Source organism: Tiliqua scincoides, chromosome 3 (genome assembly GCF_035046505.1).
Source record: "Tiliqua scincoides isolate rTilSci1 chromosome 3, rTilSci1.hap2, whole genome shotgun sequence".
In the NCBI taxonomy this organism is placed as follows: domain Eukaryota; kingdom Metazoa; phylum Chordata; class Lepidosauria; order Squamata; family Scincidae; genus Tiliqua; species Tiliqua scincoides.
This window is the reverse complement of record NC_089823.1, coordinates 134,945,228-134,965,242: the sequence shown is the minus strand read 5'-3', so window position 1 is coordinate 134,965,242 and position 20,015 is coordinate 134,945,228. Positions and strand designations below refer to the sequence as shown.

At 45.2% G+C, this 20,015-nt stretch overlaps 1 protein-coding gene across 1 annotated transcript; it reads left to right on the top strand.

The window, feature by feature from the left end:
- The first annotated feature begins 2,449 nt into the window (after positions 1-2,449).
- LOC136645711 (dual specificity protein phosphatase 26-like) lies at positions 2,450-19,557 on the top strand. The gene is made up of 3 exons (XM_066622087.1): positions 2,450-2,604; positions 17,482-17,699; positions 19,346-19,557. Exons 1-3 carry the CDS (start codon positions 2,465-2,467, stop codon positions 19,555-19,557), a joined length of 570 nt encoding a protein of 189 aa, XP_066478184.1. The 5' UTR covers positions 2,450-2,464.
- The last annotated feature ends 458 nt before the right edge of the window (positions 19,558-20,015 follow it).

Below are 20,015 nucleotides of genomic sequence, written 5' to 3'. Positions count from 1 at the left end.
GATAAGATCTGGCGTGTGTGACAACCGACAGATTCACCTCCACCCTCCCTCCCCCAAAATCCTGCTTCCTCCCCCAAAATGCCCTTCCCCAGGGTTCCACTAGCCATGGCTACAGGCCTCTGTTGCTACTGTTGCTGCTGCTGCTGCTGCTTCACAGTGGTAGCTTAGAAATGACTGCCAGCAGCATGCTCCGCACATCATCAACAGCCAATTTACAAAAGAAGGACAGTGTCCTACAGCCGTAAATCCATGAATAGGATTGGGCAGTCAGGGTCAGCCTGGCTCCATGCATCAGCCAGAGAAGAAATGGCTATTCCTGCCTGTAAGAAAATGTTTTCCTCCACCTTGTCAGTTGTCCATGGACTGTGGCAGTGAAAGGAAGAGCATTCTGGTACTAGTCACTGGTACTAGTCACCACCAGAGGACCAAGGGCCATTAGGTAGCTATATCACTTGCTCAACAAGAACATCAAGAAGGGAAAGTCTACTTGGCTCCACCTAGATGTCAATGTCAGTTAACAACTCATCTTGTTTAGGATTGTCAAACTCTCCATCCTCCACTTACCCTCCCCACACACCCTCCCCTTGTGTCTGTGAAGAGAGCAGAGCCTGTGTTTTCTTTTTGTATACGCATAGCACCAAATTAAGGCAGGTGTTTTAGAAGTAGTTTAAGATGATATCCTGGAACTTCCTACCCTTAGGGCAATGGGAGACATAAGACAATAAGAGACGTATGAGGAACAGCTAAACAGTATAGCTGTCTGGTGTCATTCAGTGGACTTTTTTGACCTGGGAATCCAGGATTTGAATTCCTGCATAGCCAAGAATTGATAAGACACATCCTAATGGCAGCCTTCTGTCCTTCCAATTAATTGCTACCATGACACACTACAGCACTTGGCACTGATCAGGGCCATGAGTGGCTATACTGAAATCCAGAGCTGGGAGGGAGATTTTCCCAGCCAGGGTCCCTTCTAGTCAGTGATGGAACTGGAGGCAGAGGAAGGAGCAGCTGAAGCCAGAGGCCTGACCTAGAGCTGAAATGAGAGCTGGGGGTAAGGCAGGTTTCTAAAATGCATAAGGCACATGATACTGTTCTATATTGACAAGGCAAGGGCAGAAGGTCAAATTCCTGATATTTTTACAAAGTCTAGGCAATCAAGAGGCTTCTTTCTGACTACCAGTCACAGGGGCTAATCCTGCACAACATAGTTCCCTTCTATGCCTGAACAGAGTACTAAAGGCTGAACTATAGTTTTAGACACTCTGTGGTTCTCAGACTTTTAGCACCAGAACCCACTTTTTAGAATGAGAATCGGTCAGGACCCACCGGAAGTGATGTCATGGCCAGAAATGACATCATCAAGCAGGAAAATTTTTAACAATCCTAGGCTGCAATCCTACCCACACTTACTCAGGAATAAGTCCCATTTCCTATCATTGTTAAAAGCATATACAGAGAAGCCTGTTATAAGTACAGGTCTGTAACATTTCCCCAAATGCAGTCACATCCCATGGTAGCATCAAGTTTAATATATTAAAAATAAAATATTGAATTGAATGGGGACCCACCTGAAATTGGCTCATGACCCACCTAGTGGGTCCCAACCGACAGTTTGAAAATGCTGCACTATAGTACTCAGATATTTTCCCATTCAAAGCTGTGATTTGAATTGAGGAGATGGTACAGGATGAAAATATTAAACACCCCTCCTCCAGCACTACTTCCCCAGTCTTCTTTGTAAACCATTGAACCCAAGACTATGCATGTCTACTCAGAAGTATATATTATGCCCAGAATTACAGTCGATGGAGCTTACTCTCAAGTCAAAGTGGATAGGATTGCAGCCTATGAACATTTTTGTTGAAAAGCAGTACGTTTTTATTATTATTATTATTAATGTTTTTAAAAGCAAGAGATCCTGATAGCTAGAGATGTTTGTTTCCGGTATAACAGGATTACAGCCTAAGTCTTACTGAACACAATGGGCTTCCTTCTGAGTAAAATAAAAATATCATTTTCAAACACCTCTACTGATATTATGCCCAGCTTGACCCAAATTTCCTGCCTTCAGCCATGGAGTTCTCAGTTAAGCCCCAGAGTCCCTGACAAACACTAACATCTGTCCACTACTGGCTGATCTTCTTCTGCAGAGAGATTACTTTATTCCCTGCTTGTAGAATAAAAAGAGACGCTGCAGTCCATCTGTCCATTCGTCCGTCCATCTGTCCACATTGTTTTAATTGCAATCCATTCTTTTTATTGCAGTGCTGTATTTTCTGATGTGTCAGTACAGGCTGTTCCCCTATCCATTAGTAATGTGTTTGTGAGATAAATGATGCATCGCACCTGCTTCTCACTGTCAAGTGTCAGAAAAGTATCCTGAGCTCAGCAGGACACTGCAGTGCCAGGATCAACAGGCCCCCTGACAATCACATGACAGCCAAAGGGTCCATTTCTGAAAATGACTGCCACTTTTCGCACAATGAATACCCTCCATTCTGCCACGCCCTCCTTGAAAGAACTAGAACGTGTTTTGGACAGCTGCAGGATGGAACTAAAGGAGATAGATGAAGTGTGGCCCAATCTTTATCTAGGCAACATGTAAGTGTTATCTGAAACAAAGTCACTGCTGGAGTGGGGGCTAAACCATGTTTTCCAAAGGGACAGTTTTTGCAACACCAGAGTGAGAACTGAAGAAAGCTTGTGCTTAATGAAGGTCAGCTAAGTCCACCCTGAAGTTGTCTGTAAATAGTTTCCATTTGCTCTGCCTTTCCTCAGCAGTGAGAATTTCAGGGCAGTGTAGAAAGCACTTTATACAGATCTGTGTATTAAAACTTGTATTGGTTGAGACTGGTAATGGACAGAGGTATGCATTATTTAGTTCTGTAAATTTTTTTAAAATATATTTCCTCTAAGGGGCTTGGGGCGGCACATGTGATTCTGCCCATTTTATTTTCACAACAGTCCTGTGAGGTAGGGTAAGCAGAGAGAATGGGTGACTAGCCCAAGATCACCCAATGAGTTCTTGGTTATGCAGGAACTGGAACTGGTCTCTCTGTTTTAAGTTCATTATTTCAGCCACCATACCACACCTACTCCACCAGGGAACGCTCAGCACAGTCTGTACAACTACCTAGGGCTGCCCAGTTTTCTGTGCCAAACTTACATTCTGTATCAAGGGAAACCACTTGCACCCAGAAAACCTAGGTTATAAACCCCTAAGTGATGCAAAGGTTTAAACTGCACAGACTGACTCTCTTTTGAATGCATTGTGTGTCCTGAGTGAGACACAAACATGTAAAGTATTTTGAGTTGGAGGGAAAGAGCAGTGTGTTGAATCTGGCTGATAGAAAAAGATGGACAGGGAATATGGGCAAGGAAAACAAACTCAAACATCTGCCCTCTGTCTGGCAGAGGACAGAAACTCCATTGTTTACTGACACTCCCCCCCCCCCCGTTGCCTCTCTAAAAGCATGCATCTGCAAGAAACTTTGTTGCTGCTTTTTAATTCAGATTTGCAGGAATCCATATTGTGTCTCAGGTTACAGATTTTCTGTGAAATTCTGCATGTGCAGACTTGAAGGCTTCAGCTAATGCTAAGGGATAACCTTAGCATTCAACATAATAGTTCAGCTTGTTCAAAGCCTTTCACATCCACAATTCAGTAATCTTTACAACTATTAAGCAGACCTGTATTATTGAGGCACAGTGACCCCAGATTGTAACCCACATGTAAAGGCCACTGGAACAACACATAAGCATAGTGAAAAAAAGGCTGCTTGGTGTTTAGAAAGAATCATTTTGCAAGTCTGAAGCACAGAGAATAGTAAAAGCTGCTTGATTTTATTAAAGGCAATAAGCTGACTAAGGCTGGAACTTTGGGGCCTCAAAGGCTGTGTTAAACACTTTGGAATTTAGTTTAGATAACAGCAATGGCTGGAGATGTAAGCCTTGGCAGAAGTTAAACACACCTGTGTCCCCCAGAAAAACTCTGTAACTATACTTTCATGCTGTAAGAGCAAAAGCATTCATATGGAGACCAAGTAACCTTTGATACCAAACCAAAGTACCCAAAGTAAAAGGTCACAATAGTTACATAGAATTAAGACATAGAAGTCAAATTGTTTGATTTTAGTGAAACTGTTAAAGGAAGTTTAAAGGTCTTTGCTTTGCAGAGGTTTGCAGAGGGCTCCATAATGTTTTACTAAAACCAGGAGAAGAAATGCAGAAGAGATAAGATAGGTGGCTCAAGCAAGGCCATCCTAATTAGGATGAGTCTGGAGGGAATGTATGCCAAGAAATGGGTCTAAAGTTCTGCCAAAAACGAGGTCTTCACACCTGTGTTTAAGTGTTTTTGTGTTCTCTTTTAATGAGGCTAGTGAGAGGACTTGTCAATTTCTAATTGGAATGATAAATGTGAGTAAGGTCAGCACTGGGTCAATACTGGATAAAATTATATTATCGCAACCCCTGCTGGTTCTTGAAAACTTTGTAATTCAATATGTTTAATTGTTTAATTTTACCTTTTATGGGAACTGTAACCTGAAACAAGCCTATCAGGTGTGTCTAAAGTTATCTGTAGCCTATTAACAGTTAGCCCCATCTATGATGTCAAACTTCAGCCAATGGGAAGTTCAGATTTTCAGACAAAGGACCCAGAATGGTATAAAGGGTCCAGTTAAGATTGGGACATTGCTCTCATGCTTTGAGACATTAGTCCCATGAGATGCCCATTGCTTGAAATGAAATAAAGCCTGCAAATGATCATCCTTGAGTACTGAGCCTTGCTTTCTTGCAACACTATTCCTGTATTGCAGATAGAGATTAAGGCCCCAATCCTATCCAATTTTCCAGTGTCAGTGCAGTTGCACCTGTGGGGTGTGCGCTGAATCCTATGGTGGAGGGGAAGTCACTGGGGCCTTCTCAAGATATGGGAACACATGTTCCCTTACCACGGGGCTGCATTATGGTTACACCAGAGCTGGAAAGTTGGATAGGATTGGGCCCTAACAGTGCAATTCTCACTGGAAACAGGCAGGCCAGTGGGCCTGCGCTGTATCCAGTGCACATCTGGGGTCAAAAAGCAGTGCAGCACGAGGCAAGGGAAGCCTTCCCCCCTACCCAAGCTGTGCTGTAGCGTCCCCAATGGGTCTACTTGGATCTACACTACCTGATGAGGTGGTGCAGATCTGAACAGAGCAGCCAGAGGTTGCACCATGCTGCTCGGGAACAGGGGCTAGGATCCGCCATAACTGCTGGATCCTGGCCCTGCCTCCCGCTCCCTGTCCGCCTGCCCCTGGGAATGCCTGCAGCCCACCCTCCCCCTGCCCCAAAATGCTTCCCTCTCACCTCCTGCCCACCCTCCGTACACCCCCCCAGACCCCTGTGTAGGCCAAGTTCAGCTGACGCAACTCACCCTTCCTTTGTTACCTGCGTCAACATGGGGAGGCTGGCACACATCTGTGTGCAGGCCGATCTCCCTGGAATGTGGCGCAGAAGTGCCTTACAGCACTTTTGTGACACTTTCAGGCTGGCGCAAGGGACTTGCATTGGCCCAAGTGAGGGCTAGGATTGTACCCTCAGGTTTGAGAGTGACTTGCCTAAGTAGGCTCATGCCTATGGAAGCCGTGGAGCCTATGGAAGTAGGCTCATGGGTGGAAAGCCGTGTCGGTGCATTTAGATGCGTTGACACGCAGAGGCAGGTAGAAGCCTCCACAGCAGCTCCCACACCGCTGCTTGTGTTGGCATGCTCGCACCGATGCAAGCGGCAAAGGTAGGCGTGGGGTGGGTGGGGAGGGGGCATTTCTCATTGGGGGAGAGCAGGCAATGGGCGGCCCCGGGGGCGGGCACATGTGCTTTATTAGATGCTGTTTTTCTTGTTTTATTCTATAATGCACCATGAAATTTTATGAATAGTAGTATAAAAATCATTTAAATAAAATAGAGAATCAGTACTGTCAAGACAGAGCTGTCATACAGAAAGTAGGTAAAGGCATTCTGGCTTCAGAGGTCCAGACATTCTATTTTACAGCAGAATTAGTATAGGGAAGAAACCTGACCATTCAGAATGTGATGCCACTGAATACGAATGGTTCACTGAGCAACACACATGCATTTTCCAAACACAATTCATGTGTTTCATGGTTTTATCCTGTTCTCTACTGCAGTGATGTAGCTGGAAGGAGTGCTGCCCTGGGACACACCTTCCATGGCCTCCCCTTACCTGGGCTGCCCCTTTACCTGTACCCCTCAGAATATCCAGAGGGTATTCTGAGGCCTGGGATGGCCTCCCCAAGCCTCAGAAAACCTTCAAAGTCTTCCAAAAGGCCTTAGAATGTCACTTCCAGTCTTTCATGCAAAACTGGAAGTGATGTTTTAAGATCTTTAGAAAACCTTCTGAGGCCTGAGGAAGCCATGCGCAGCCTTGTTCTGAGCAGCTTGGCTGCGATTGATGGGGGAGGACCCCACGGACTGCCGCCTGGGATCACAGCATCTCTGTGACACCCCCCTGCCCCCAGCTACACAACCGCTCTACTGCACTCTACAGAACACAGTCCTCTGTGTCTGCCTGCATTTTCTAAACACAGCGCTTTCACAATGGGCTGATAATGCAGCACATCTTCTTTTTTTATATATATACAATGTTTTATTTAATTATTACAGATACAGGTAAGGAAAATTGGATAGACTTAGGGTTAGGACTACATAGGTTACACACAAGGTGGTGGCCATCGATTACAACATACATTAATCCAAACGAAATTATTCATCAATACAAAGATTATCATATTGATTAATCTACTGGTTAATAGTTTAACTAAACAATAATATTTTTTCTCTAACCTTATCTATCTCATCATAAAAAGGCTTCAAATTTTTACTTATACACTCTTATCTAATTCTTAATATCTAATATCACATCTAAAAGAAATACCTTCGATTACAATGGTATTACACACTTCAATGTCTCTTATAACATGTTATATATCATTTTCCATATCATTTTCCATATCTATCCAATCATAAAAAGGCTTCAAATTTTTACTTATACACTCTTCTAACCACTAAACTAACATCTAAAATAAAATCTGTTATCTGATTCTTAGTTTCTAATATCACATCTAAAAAAAAATCTCCAATTACAATTTTTAAAAAATAACCCTCATTTATCTTAATACCACTTAATTTTCACAATACTTATATTTCAAATTTTCATCTACCTCTATTTTAACTTCATATAATTAAAAAAAAAATTTTAGTTAAAGTTAAAATGGCTTTAGTTAAAGTTAAAAAATTTTAGTTAAAGTTAAAATGGCTGAACAATGCAGCACATCTTCTATCTGGGCTATAACTAAGAGTTTTGTTCAGACCATAAACTATACTACCTTCAACACACCTTATCCAAAGAACAGTAGCTACTGGAAAGCATTATATTAGTATTTGAGATGAACCTTCATTGAATCTTTCCAGCATTCCAGTCACAACATTTTAAAGACCAAACTACTTGTGAAGTTTATATGACATGTATAAATATCCTGAAGAAGAAAAAACAGTGTATCCCCCAGTGTTTTATCTTTACTGAAAAGTAGCTGAGTGGGATCTCAAACTGGATTAGAGCACTGATACTGGGAGAGACCCTTCCCACAATACCTTTTTTTCCAAACCTGCCCCCCTCACCAAATTGTTTTAGCTTTGCAGGGCAAAGAAAATAGTACCTGATTTTTTGAGGTGGCAGAGCAAACAGTTTTGCAGGTCAGTTGACTGGGAAAATTATATGTGGGAATGGATAGACATCCCTAAAACAGCGAAATCAGTTACTTTAGATTCCCAGGCTGCGCTTGTTAGATTCAGCCATTGCACCTTGACAGAACGTGGAATAATAGTAATCCCTGCTTTAGGATGATGTCCAGGAAAGAGGTGAAGGACCCCACAGCCTTTCTGCCAAACATACTGGAGCAGTGTATGCCAGGCTACTTGAACTAGAAGTGATTAAAACAGAAAAGGGTCACAATTCACCAGTCTTCCACTGTGATCTAAATAAACCAATACCTAATAGCTGTGATAGCTAGTTATACAACATCTAGGGAGTGGGCCGTGAATTTGTAGACATGGACCACCCTGTAAATTTATGGAGAAAAGGGCAAGCACAAACCTCAGTGGCCAGGGCAGCCTCCCTAAACTGATAGGAACATTGGACCAGGTTCAGTGATACACCCTGACCACTATAACAACTTCTGGGTCAGACTTATTTATTCACTGACACAAAGTTAGTAGTTGTAGTACAGTATCTGCTTTTAGTGTTTGCAAACTTGGCTTCATTTCTCTCCTCCCATCCACCACCCTACCCTTGGATGCATTAGAATTTAACCTATGTCTGACAATGGGGTAGGAAGCAGCGTAAAATTGTGTCAATGGACAAAATTTTCCATCTGGTCTCACATGAGGAGAGGGAGCTACAAGCCTTGGAATGAGCCTTTATTTTATTGGAAAGATGCTAGAGAGCGATATGCTTCAGATGTCACCAAAAAGGCTGATGACCGTGGACAGGAAATCGAATGCCCAGGTCCATAAAAATCTATAATCCTCCCCTCTTTCTTCTCCTTCACTCAGATTATTATCACAAGGGGCCTGGGGTCCCAGCAGTGATGCCATCATTCTTACGGCCCAATCCTGCAGGCCCATTACAACAGCGGGAAGTGCCCTTAAGCTGTCATAATTGTAGGAGTGATGTCACAAAGGCTTGCTGCTGCATGGAGCCTTCAAACTGGCAGCTGAAGCTGCCAGCCACTCCCATTGCTCACCAACAGATTGCCTTGACCCTGCCGAGGAAAGAACAATGGTTGGGGAGCATTCCATGGGTGAGGAGGGAGCATTCCTAAACATAAGAACAGCCCTGCTGGATCAGGCCCATCTAGTCCAGCTTCCTGTACCTCACAGTGGCCCACACCACTCCTGGGTGGAGGGAAGGCAGGAAGCATGTCTGGGTGGGAGGGGTGTACCCCAGCATGAACAACATGCACTGGGATAGTATCCCCTCAACAGCCTCCCGACATGTTTCCTTTCTTTCCTTGGACTTGTGCCAGCTATATAGCTGGCACAGGTCTTAGGGGACCCATAAGCCGGGCTTACAGAGGGGTAAGGGAAAATATTTTCCCTCACCTCTCCCAAGCCTCTCAATCCCCCACCACCACTATAGCATACAGTGCTGCTTGTTTTGGCATGCTTGCATGCTATAGCAGGGTCAGGGAAGGATAGGACTGGACTGTTAAATCTTGTAAATAGAGAAAGCCTTTTTCTATGTTGAACAGCAATACAGTCTGTTCTCTTTATATGTGAATTCAGGATAGGTAGGTGCTACTCTGCAATTCTGTTCTCATTATCTGTGAATATTGTACTGGTTCACTGGGGTGGGGGGGGGCTCAGAGCAGTTACAGGCAGGCAAGGCAAGCAGGCAGGAGCAAGATAGATTGCAGGAAGAGAAAGTGGTCCCCTCATGAGCAGAAGGCAGTGCCAGTGCCATGCAGGGGGGAGAGGAAGAGACAGTATACAGTATATGGCGGATGGGGAGGGGGTTGGGGTAATTCAATCCAGCCATTCATACTCATTTTTTAGAAAGCTGTCTGGATTGGGTCAGTTTTGCACATTGAATGGGCATTGGGATTGGCCCATGGAGAATTATCAGACTCATTTGTGTCTCCTTCCAGACTTACCCCACCATCCTGGGGACTCCAACTGAACCTTCATAACCCTGGCATGAGGCCAATGATGAGAGGTCTCTGGAAGGCTACCTGAGGGTTACCCTGGGGCTAGGGCAAGCCCAGGGAAGGAGCTAAGAGACAGGTGGAGAATAAGGGTGAAGCAACCCCCTCTCCACTGCCAAACTCTGGGGCCTTGTTGTTGGGCCAGCAACCTTCAACTAGTGGAGGGATAGCCAGCACAGAGGTGAAAGCATCAGATGTTGACAAGCCCTCACTATAACCCATTCCCATAAACTTCAAGATTTGTTTCATAAAGTTCATAAAGTTTCATGGAGTGTGTGGTGAAGAGGGTCCCCTGGAACCTAACCCCATTTTCCCCATACACCAGTGGTTCTCACACATTTAGCACCAGGACCCATTTTTTAGAATCTGTCAGGACTGACTGGAAGTGGTGTCATGACTGGAAGTGACATCATCAAGCAGGAAAATTTTTGACAATCCTAGGCTGCAGTCCTACCCACACTTAGGAGTAAGTCCCATTTACTATAATTTTCAAAAGAATATACATACTACCTTGTTAAAAGTACAGGTCTGTTACATTTCCCCCAATGCAATCACATATCATGGTAGCATCAAGTATAAAATAATAAAAAATATATATTGAAATGAATGGGGACCTGCCTGAAATTGGCTTGCGACCCACCAAGTGGGTCCTGACCCACAGTTTGAGAAATACTGCCACGGACTTAATAATTCAGTATCCACTAATTCTGTGTCCACTAGGTTTTCCAGGAACCTAACCCTAGTGCTGGGGTCTGCAACCTGTGCTTTTGGAGCCGCATGCGGCTCTTTCAGTCCTCTGATGCGGCTCCCCAGTGGGGGCTGGAAGCGGGGCGCCTTCCCCGTGGCCACCGCCCAGCCAGCCCAGCCCCGAGGGCGCCTCTCTCTGGCGTGATGTGCTGCGGGCGCTGGCTGCTAGTGAGTGTGGGGTCGGGGCGCCGCCCTCGCCCACAGCAGCTCCTTCGGCAGGCAGGGGCAGCGGCACTCTCCTGCACCTGCTCTCCGCGCCTCACTGCGAGCGGGCGCTGCGGGACAGGGCCGCTGGTGGCGGGCGTGGGGGGTGCTTTGCAGGGACCCCTGTGGCCGGGCAGGGAGAGCTGGCAGTGCTGGTGCAGCCACGCATGGGCTCAGCGGGGAAGGGCATCAAAGGAAGGGGCAGCGGCGCTCTCCCGCACCTGCTCTCTGTGCCCCACTGCGAGCAGGCACGGGGGGGCAGCCGGGCACCTCTTCCCTCCGCCCTTCCTTCCTTCTCCCTGCAGCAGCAGGGGGCTGAACCACGGGACAGGGCCGCTGGTGGCAGGCGCGGGGGGTGCTTTGCAGGGACCCCTGTGGCCGGGCAGGGAGAGCTGGTGGTGCATGGGCTCAGCGGGGAAGGGCGGGTGAAAGTGGGTGAAAGTGGCAAAGGGGGTGACAGAGCGCCTCTCTGTCACCCCCTCTGCTAAACTAATTACTATGTAAAAATACAAAGGCATTTCCGAGACAGATAAGCTGCGCTCCGAAGCCTCCTCCAACCCCTCCCTGCAACTTGGAGTGCTCAGCCTGAGGTGCGCGTGCACCTCCCCTGCGCCCAGGCTGGGCTCTTCTCACCCTGGCGCCGTTCCCCCCCCCCCGGCACAGAGCAGGCAGGGGGATCCTTCGGCTCCATCCCTCTGAGTCTGGCAGGCTTCGTTACGCCCTTTGCCTTAATGTTGCCCCCCCCCACTGCAGAACAGATGGGGTGACCGACCCTGGAGCTCCCTGGAGTGCGCCTGCAGGGAGTGCGCACTTTCCTGGGAGTAAACCCCTTTGAACTGAATGGGACTTACTTCTGAGTAGGCATGCTTAGGATTGGGAGCCGACTCCGGATTCAGCCCCTCTGGCCTTCGTGCGATTTCTCTCCTGGTCAGTGCGCCTGAGCATGGAAGTCAGTCCCTCTGAAACCGACAGAGCAGACTTCCCAAAAGAAGACTGAGGGTGGAGGATGCGATCCTAATACTACACACACTGACGAAGGAGGAAGCCCCATGGAAATCAGAGAGGCGCTTACTTCTGAGTAAGCCTGCATAAGTCTTCCCATTGCTTCGATTCAGCGCAAAGCAGCATCTGTCTGTTTTTTTCCCCTCCCCTGACTCCACTTTGGAGTCAAATGAAATCCCATTGATTTTAACACACTATAGTTTTTTTATACATAGCATAAGGATAAAAAAAAAAAAACTATATATGCAGTGTTATCTTCATTTTAGATGTCAAGAGGCCTTTGTGGCTCCCAAGGTTTTCTTTTCTCCAGAAAACGGGTCCAAATGGCTCTTTGAATGTTTAAGGATGCCGACCCCTGCCCTAGTGGCTAGCAAGAACTGACTGTGTTTTGTGATGTTTTCTTTGGTAATGAAGAGGAGTTTCACATTTTTAAAAGCTGTCATGTGAGCAATATACAAATGACAAACTCACCATCTCGGGCTAACCAAGCCAGCTTTCCCTTTCTGTCCAAAACCCAGGAATTAGGCATGGCTGCCCCCTCTCCTGAAGATGGCAGCCCCTTGCTTTGGAACCCACAGATGCAGCATAATGCTGCAAGAGGCTTGAAAGCTGAAGAACATGAGCATAAGGTGAACATGTTGGTCAGTTTATGTAACCCTGTTTGTCAGAGCCAATGAAGCTAATATCAGAGCTCTTAAAATATTGAGTATCACACCTGAAGCAGGATAAGTACTGCATCCTAACCACATATAGCAAGTAATTTAGTCGGAAAGCTCAACCCACAACAATGCCACAACATCAGGGTCTCTTTCTGTATAGCGTACCAAACAATTTAATTCAGCATCAGAGTCCCGCTTCTGCTTTTCATGACTACTACTGCTACCACTACTTCTACATCTGTATCACCATAAATAGTGCATATGAATAACCGTCACTAAATTCACACTCAATCATTCAATTAAGCAAATTCAGACAACCATTTCAAAAGGTTTATGCCTAGTAAAAATCCATTAGATCAGTGGCTCCCAAACTTTTTCAACTGGTGGCTCCTTGGACCTATTGGCTGTGGCTTCCCATTAGGGCTACAATCCTATACAGTATATAGGACTCCAGGTTTTTTGTGAGGATTCCGCAGCTCCCCAAGTAGCCATGGCTCACAGTTTGGGAACCACTGCATTAGAGTCATTATTCTAAATTCTTACCAACATTTTAAAATCTTGCACAAAAGGTAAATTGGTTTCTGACTAACAGAGTTCAGCACAGCAGTCTGTGCAAGGCCAATTAACCTAAAACTTATAGAAAGTCGCTCTCTCACCCTGTACGTATTTAGTACCAGAGTATAGAATATGTCAGTATATGATCAAGCATCCTGAAATAAACCACAGGCTGCCAATGGCATTTAAGTATGAAGAAAGAAGACAGCAATCCTGATAATTACTATACAAGAGAAGGAAGTAGAAACTGCAATCTGGCCATACACATCAGTCATGATTTCTTATACCATTTGTTGCAAAATCAGGATAATGAAAAGCAGTCAGCCAAAAGAACATTTTGTGTTTGGTAGAGCAAAGTATACTGTATTTCCTAGCAAAGTTGCCTGTGTCGCAATCTCACCTATCTCCAACTTAGCCAGATTTATTATACCACAGGCAGCACACTAGCAGACTCAAGGCCCTTTTTAAGGTGTAGATTTTTCTTCATATATTTTGCATGAATTTCCATAGCATCCTCTAAGGTCAGTAATGGTACAGCCAATACTACAGCAAGTCAAAGAGGGCTGGGAAATATCTGGTGACCATTTTCTACACATACACACACAAAACCTATGTGAAATGAACCTTAGCTTTAACACCACACCCATTTTGACGAATATCGGGAAAAACGCAAATCTGTTTTGTAAACTGCTCTGAAAACATAGTTGGCAAGTGGTATAAACTTTTTATCCTCCCTTCTTCACCCTTCTTCAGATTCTTTGAGGGTCTCAGCTTGATGCTGCTCTTGTTGCTAGCATCATTCAAGTCTATTGTCTTTTACTAAATGTTAATTGTACATTGTATGCACTGTTGAAGATCCTGACATATTGTCTGTAAAGATATTAAATTAACATTTGTCATCAGTAACTACCTCTAATAAGTATGCATCAGTACCCTACATTCTAGGCTTGCTGAATACAGTGACGTCACTAGGATTTGTGTCACCCAGTATGGGAGACCAGCGTGTCACCCCCAGGATGGACCTCCTCCCATGCAGTAGGCAGGGCAACAACCCAGGTGGTGGGCATGATGATATACCATCATCCCAGCTCTGCAGGTTTTTTGGCCATACCTTTTGATAGAATAGAGATATCTCAAAGTGGCTTGTTTCATTGCATTCTGCCATAAATTACGCATCGCATGGTATATAACATGATGGTATTATTCCTACAAACTGCGATTTTAGCTCTTTTGGTCACTAGTGGTGTTACCCCCCCCATGCGTGTCACTCCCCTGTGCACGCCATCAGATGTGGGCTGCACCCCCCTAAACCCCCTAGTGATGCCACTGCTCTACCACGTCCTTCTCCCCCAGGTCTGCTGCCTAGCTGGCGTTGTTTTCCTCCGCCCTTCTGCTCCTACCAACCTTTCACCTTCCCCTGCCCTTGCAGCACTGGTTGGAGAGGTGGCGCAGCTGCACTGGGTGGCAGTGACCCCTGCTGGACAATTCCTGGGAACTGGACTTTGATATGGGGGTGGGGGGGCACTTAACTGTTCATGCACCTCTGATATCTGCTGCTTCTACGTGCTCCTTGAACAAAACTATGCCCTCTGAACCTTTGCATTTATGTGCCAGAGAACTTAATTGAATTAATCTGTATATTTAAAAGGAGTTCTAGCTGTTGCAGAAATTATGTCAGCTGAAGTTTGAGCAAACCCCCAAGTCAATAGAAATATACGATTGAGTGCATCTGATAAAGGATGCACTTGCTTGCTGTAATACATCTTTAACGTATCACAGGTCTCATGGTTGTGTTTGCTTCAAGAGACATATGGTCAATCCTGTCTGGGTCTTGCATGATGGGGCCAACACTGCAAACAGCTAGCAATCCCATGCTGAGCTCCCACTGGAGCCCGTTGATCAGACCTGGCCAGGGGTGTGTTGAGGACAGGCTGGGGGTAGGTATTGGTGGCACTGGCAATGTTGATATTTGAGAGACTGCCTTCTTCTGTATAATCCAACTCATCCCCTCCAGTCACTGGAAAAGGCCCTCTTTGCAGGAGCCATTGTCTATGGAGGTGGGAGGAGCAACAGCAGGAAACAGAGTCTTCTTAGTAGTGGCACCAACCCTATGGAACTAGCTCCCTCTCGGTTTATGAGTGATTCCCTCAGAGGCTTTCCTGCAGGGCCTAAAGACAATATTTTCCCCAGACAAGTCTTCTGAGTTCATGGTTTTTAATACTGGATTTCTGTGCGTTTTATGTGACTATTTCCATGCTGATTAGATGTTAATAGCAACCATTTTCAACCACTGTGCCGTGGCACACTGGTGCGCCACAAATGATCCGCAGGTGTGCAGTGGCAGTTTGGGGAAAGTCATTTATTAGTAGGGCCATTGGGGGATGTGAGCCCCACACCAACAATATGGTGTGCCTTGTCAATGGTAAAAAAAAAAAAAAAATTGACAATGTGGACAATTTTAGGACCTTACCAATGCGCTGTGAGACAGAAAAGGTTGAAAACCACTGTGTTATAGGCTTTGCTCTTTCTTGTTAAGTTGTGACTGCTGCTGGTATTATATTTTAAGGATGATTTAATATTTATATTATAAATTATAATTTTTAATTTTAATTTTTTAATGGTTCTGCAAGCTGCTTTGGGTGCCTTTTGGGAAGATAAGCGGGATACAAAATGAGTATATAAAATAAAATTTAAAAAACACATCATAGTCCATTTTCAAACAGAGATATAAACCTGAGAACTAGGCACTGCAATATACCCTGATGCAAACTTCCCCCCCCCCATATCATTTTGAACAATAGCTAATATTACAAGGCTAAATATTTTTACTTCCTGTTTGCTTTTGAGTCACCTTCTCCCACCATAAGATGCAGCACATGCCTTTTGGGCACAGCTGCATCAGCGCTGGTGGCAGGTGATAGAATTGGGTTGCTAGTGGCTGATTTCTGTCAGCAGACATTCAATGTAAGAACTAATGTTGATTGATCCTAAGGCCCTGTTTCTTCATCTTTTTGCTAAATTGATCTTGGCTCCCTTCATAGATCACTGCTACAATACCTTCATAGAGCTGCCAATATTGCTGGATTGTGAAAAACTGCTGAACAACCCACCCAAAATCAACTGGTAGAGACATTTTAGGCATTTATGATTATAAACAAGACATTTCAAATGATAGGCAGGCTGGAGACTCAACCTTGGATGACAATACAATGATAGTTTGGATCAATTTTTCTGTTATGTTGAAACTCATCCCCCAAGTGAGTGCATATACTTCCTAAATATTAATGTGTTGATTTTTAATTTGCTAGTAATCACACCAGCTTTTTCTTTGTCCCCCCCAATCTGCAGCTACCATTTGTTTGATAATATTTTAATGCAAAGAGGATTTCTCATTATGTAGTCATTTTTTAAATATCTGTTAGTTTTCTACTTAGCGCTCTGTGTGTGTGTGTGTGTGTGTGTGTGTGTGTGTGTGTGTAATTACTCTGTAACCCCTTTCTCGCTTTTAAAAAAAGAAAATATGTTTCATAAAATTCACAATTAAAAAAAGGAAAAGGAGCTGAGAGTTTAACAGGAGCTAGCTAAATGAAGGGGTTGCTTTTGACTGGGGGACTGGGGGAGCTGGGGGACTATAACAGCTGTTCTATAGAAGGCAGATGCAGGATTAGTTATTTTGGCTGCATGCTGAATGCACATGCTCCCACTAGCCCTACTTAAAGATTTGCTAATAAAACAAATATTAGAATAACTTCATCAGGTTCCAGAGCTCTTTCATCCAAATGGAACTGACAGCTCTGTTACGCTGGCAGAACAAGTGTCCGCCAACGCTAACTGCCTTGATGGCAATCATAAATGCATCCCAGCAGTGCGTGGAGTCATATGCTACCAGAGTACTGGTGAGAAGGCCGGAGCCTTCTCCCATGTGCCAGAGGATCATCATGGACCCACACCTACCCAGGTAAGGTGGTGGGGGAGGTGGGACTGGTTGGGAGGAGGGCAGGGGGAGAGCAGAATGGGGATGGGATGGCTGGAACTGGGAGGTAACAGGAGTGGCAACAGGGGGTGGATCAGGTCTGGGAAGGGGGTGGGTCAGGTGGCAGTGGCCACCAAATCCAAACTCCCTTCCCAGATCCAATCCTGCAGCCTGGGTCCACATAGACCTGCATCAGCAATTTCACTGGCACAGGTTCAAGTAGACTCCTCTTACTCCCCAGAAAAGAGCATTCCCCAGCAGGCTGTTTTATAGTGCCCAATGGAGGAAGGTGTGGGAGCCAGATTGCTGTATTCCAAGGACTGGAACGCAGTGATCTCACTCCTCCTTCTGCGTGTGCCCTGCCTTAGTTGCTTTGACTAAAAAGTTGTGCTAAAGCAGGGGCTGGAAAGGAGGCCAGCTCCAGCAGTGGCTTGGGGGGTGATGGGCATCTTTTTGCTGCCTCTCTACTTAGGTTCCAGTCTGCCACCCAATTCACACCATGTCAAGGTGGACATGGGATTCAGTGGCACCAGATACTTTCCCTAACCTGTCAACTTTCATATCTGTTTCACGGTAGTGTGATAGCACACAACAAGGAAGAACTGAGGAGACGTGGCATCACTCACATACTGAATGCTGCCCACGCTGCCTGGGGGAGCAGAGGAAGCCAAGTCTTCTATGGCCAGGAAGTACATTACTATGGAATAGCAGCAGAAGACTGCATAGACTTTGACCTGAGCATACATTTCCGCCCTGCTTCAGAATACATCCACAAAGCACTAAGCGCTCCAAATGGTGAGTGCAGGTCCTCGTGGAACATACAAGAGCATTCACACACAGACTGTCAATCCACTTTGCTCTCTACTTTCTTCACTGACTGGCAGTATCTCTTTAGCATTTCAGGTAGGGGTCCTTGCAGCCCCCAGGTGGACATGCCAGGATTTGAACCAGGGACCTCCTGCATGCAGAGTCACTGAGCCATCAGTTCATCCCCCTGGAAATGCTCAGCACTGAAGTTACAGTTTCACTCATGAGTCTCAAGCCTCATTCACACTTTATTGAAAAGAGGAGTTTGCAGAGTTTGACCTTACTTCAAGCTGGTCTCTGGAAAGCTGTTGTCTGAGCTGACCATCAGACTCCGTTGTCAGGGCAGGACTTACTATGACTTGGAGCTGACCATCAGACTCCGTTGTCAGGGCAGGACTTACTATGACTTGGAGCTGACCATCAGACTCCGTTGTCAGGGCAGGACTTACTATGACTTGGAGCTGACCATCAGACTCCGTTGTCAGGGCAGGACTTACTATGACTTGGAACTGACCATCAGACTCCATTGTCAGGGCAGGACTTACCATGACTTGGAGCAACTTGCACAACAGAAACCTAGACAAATAAGTGGTCCTGCTAGGGCTGGTTCATCCATGAGGCCAACTGAAGTGGCTGCCTCAGGCAGCCGATGGGGGGCACCCATCTCTGTCTGCCTACTTGCCTCTACTGCTCTTTCTCCTTCCACTCCCTGGATTGGAAAAAGAAGATGGGGGAAAAAGAGATATGGAGGGGAGGAAACTGCTGAGCTAGGGCATTGGAAAATGGAAGGAGCAGAGACTGGCACATCTTTCAGTAAGGGATGGCAGCAATTGACATGCCACTGCAGGCTTCTGGAGGTCTTGGACTAGTCCTGGGTCCTGCATTTCTGATGCTGCTTGGAGTTTCCACATTTAAAGATTTATCAGTTGTGACCCTTCCTCCCTTTGAAATTTCTAGGGCCCAGTCAGGTTCTGACTTGACAAGGAAGCAACAGTCATATTCACAGGTTATGTAGTACACTTAAAAAAAAATTGTAGTCTATTCTAGTTAACATAGGAGCCAAGAAGAGAGTTCTCAATACTTCAAAAGGATTTAGAAGGAGGATTGGTTGGGATGGATATAATGCACGATGTCATTGAGGGGCATCTCCAGTGTTGCACTGGTGCAATGTGTACCATTGCAAGCCACCTTCTTCATCCCTTGCCCCTCCTGTAGCCCCTCCAAGCTCTAAACAGCTCTAAGCATAAACAATTACCCCTAGAAAGACACTGCTAAGGACCCTGTGCAAGGGGATGGAATGTGACAAGAGCCTGCAGAGGCTGGATGAAATAACTGGAAGCCACAAGGGGAAGCATTAACAGAGTGTGTCTTGCTTACACATTTTTATGGAATGAAGCCTTCCTTCCCATATTTCAGGAAAAAAAACAAAAACATGCCAGTCAAGGACATCTACAGAAGTTCAAATTTACTGTACATATTTTCCTTGGTTAAACAGCATCTTTTTGAGGATTAGAGTTTCTTTGGTGTAAACAGGAATGCCCAAATGCACTATTGCAATTTCCTTGTGGAGACTGAACTCATTTAAAACATTTGGCACTTACGTGCTTTTCAGCAACTTTTCTCTTTTTCTTCAGGAAAGATCTTGGTTCACTGCATTCTAGGCAAAAGTCGATCAGCAGCTTTGGTCCTCGCTTACCTCATGAGCCGCCAGAATTTCTCACTGGCTGATGCCATTGAAAGGGTTCTCCAGCAAAGAGCCATCTCCCCAAACCGAGGGTTCCTGAAACAGCTGCAAGACCTAGACCTGGAGCTGCGGTACAAAATAAGCCCATGTCAACTTCTGTAATGCGAAGAAAGGAAAATGGCCAAGTGGTGACATCTGGTAGGGGGAAAACTTCACTTTGCTACAGTATCAGCATCATGATGAACCTACAGGCCAAGATTTTTTCACAAAGGGAATTTCAGAGGCTTCGTTTTAGATAAAATTTAATGGAGAGCTTCAAGATCTGCAATGTAACAGAGATCAAGATTTATGAATAATCTGCATTTCTTTTAGGATGATTTGTGAATGTTCTATATTTGTTTTAGGATGACTGACAGGCTAGCATATAAAATTAAATTACTATCATAATGACTTATTTTCATAGTGTTCAGAGACTTTCAGTATCTCAGTAATCTTTACACAACCCTGTAGAAGAAATTATTGTTGTTGCTCTCTAAATTGATGCAAATCTTAACATCACTTTTGCAAAAAGTGGCCATGATCCAAAGATCCATTGAACTGGTTTCATGAACCTAGGAGGA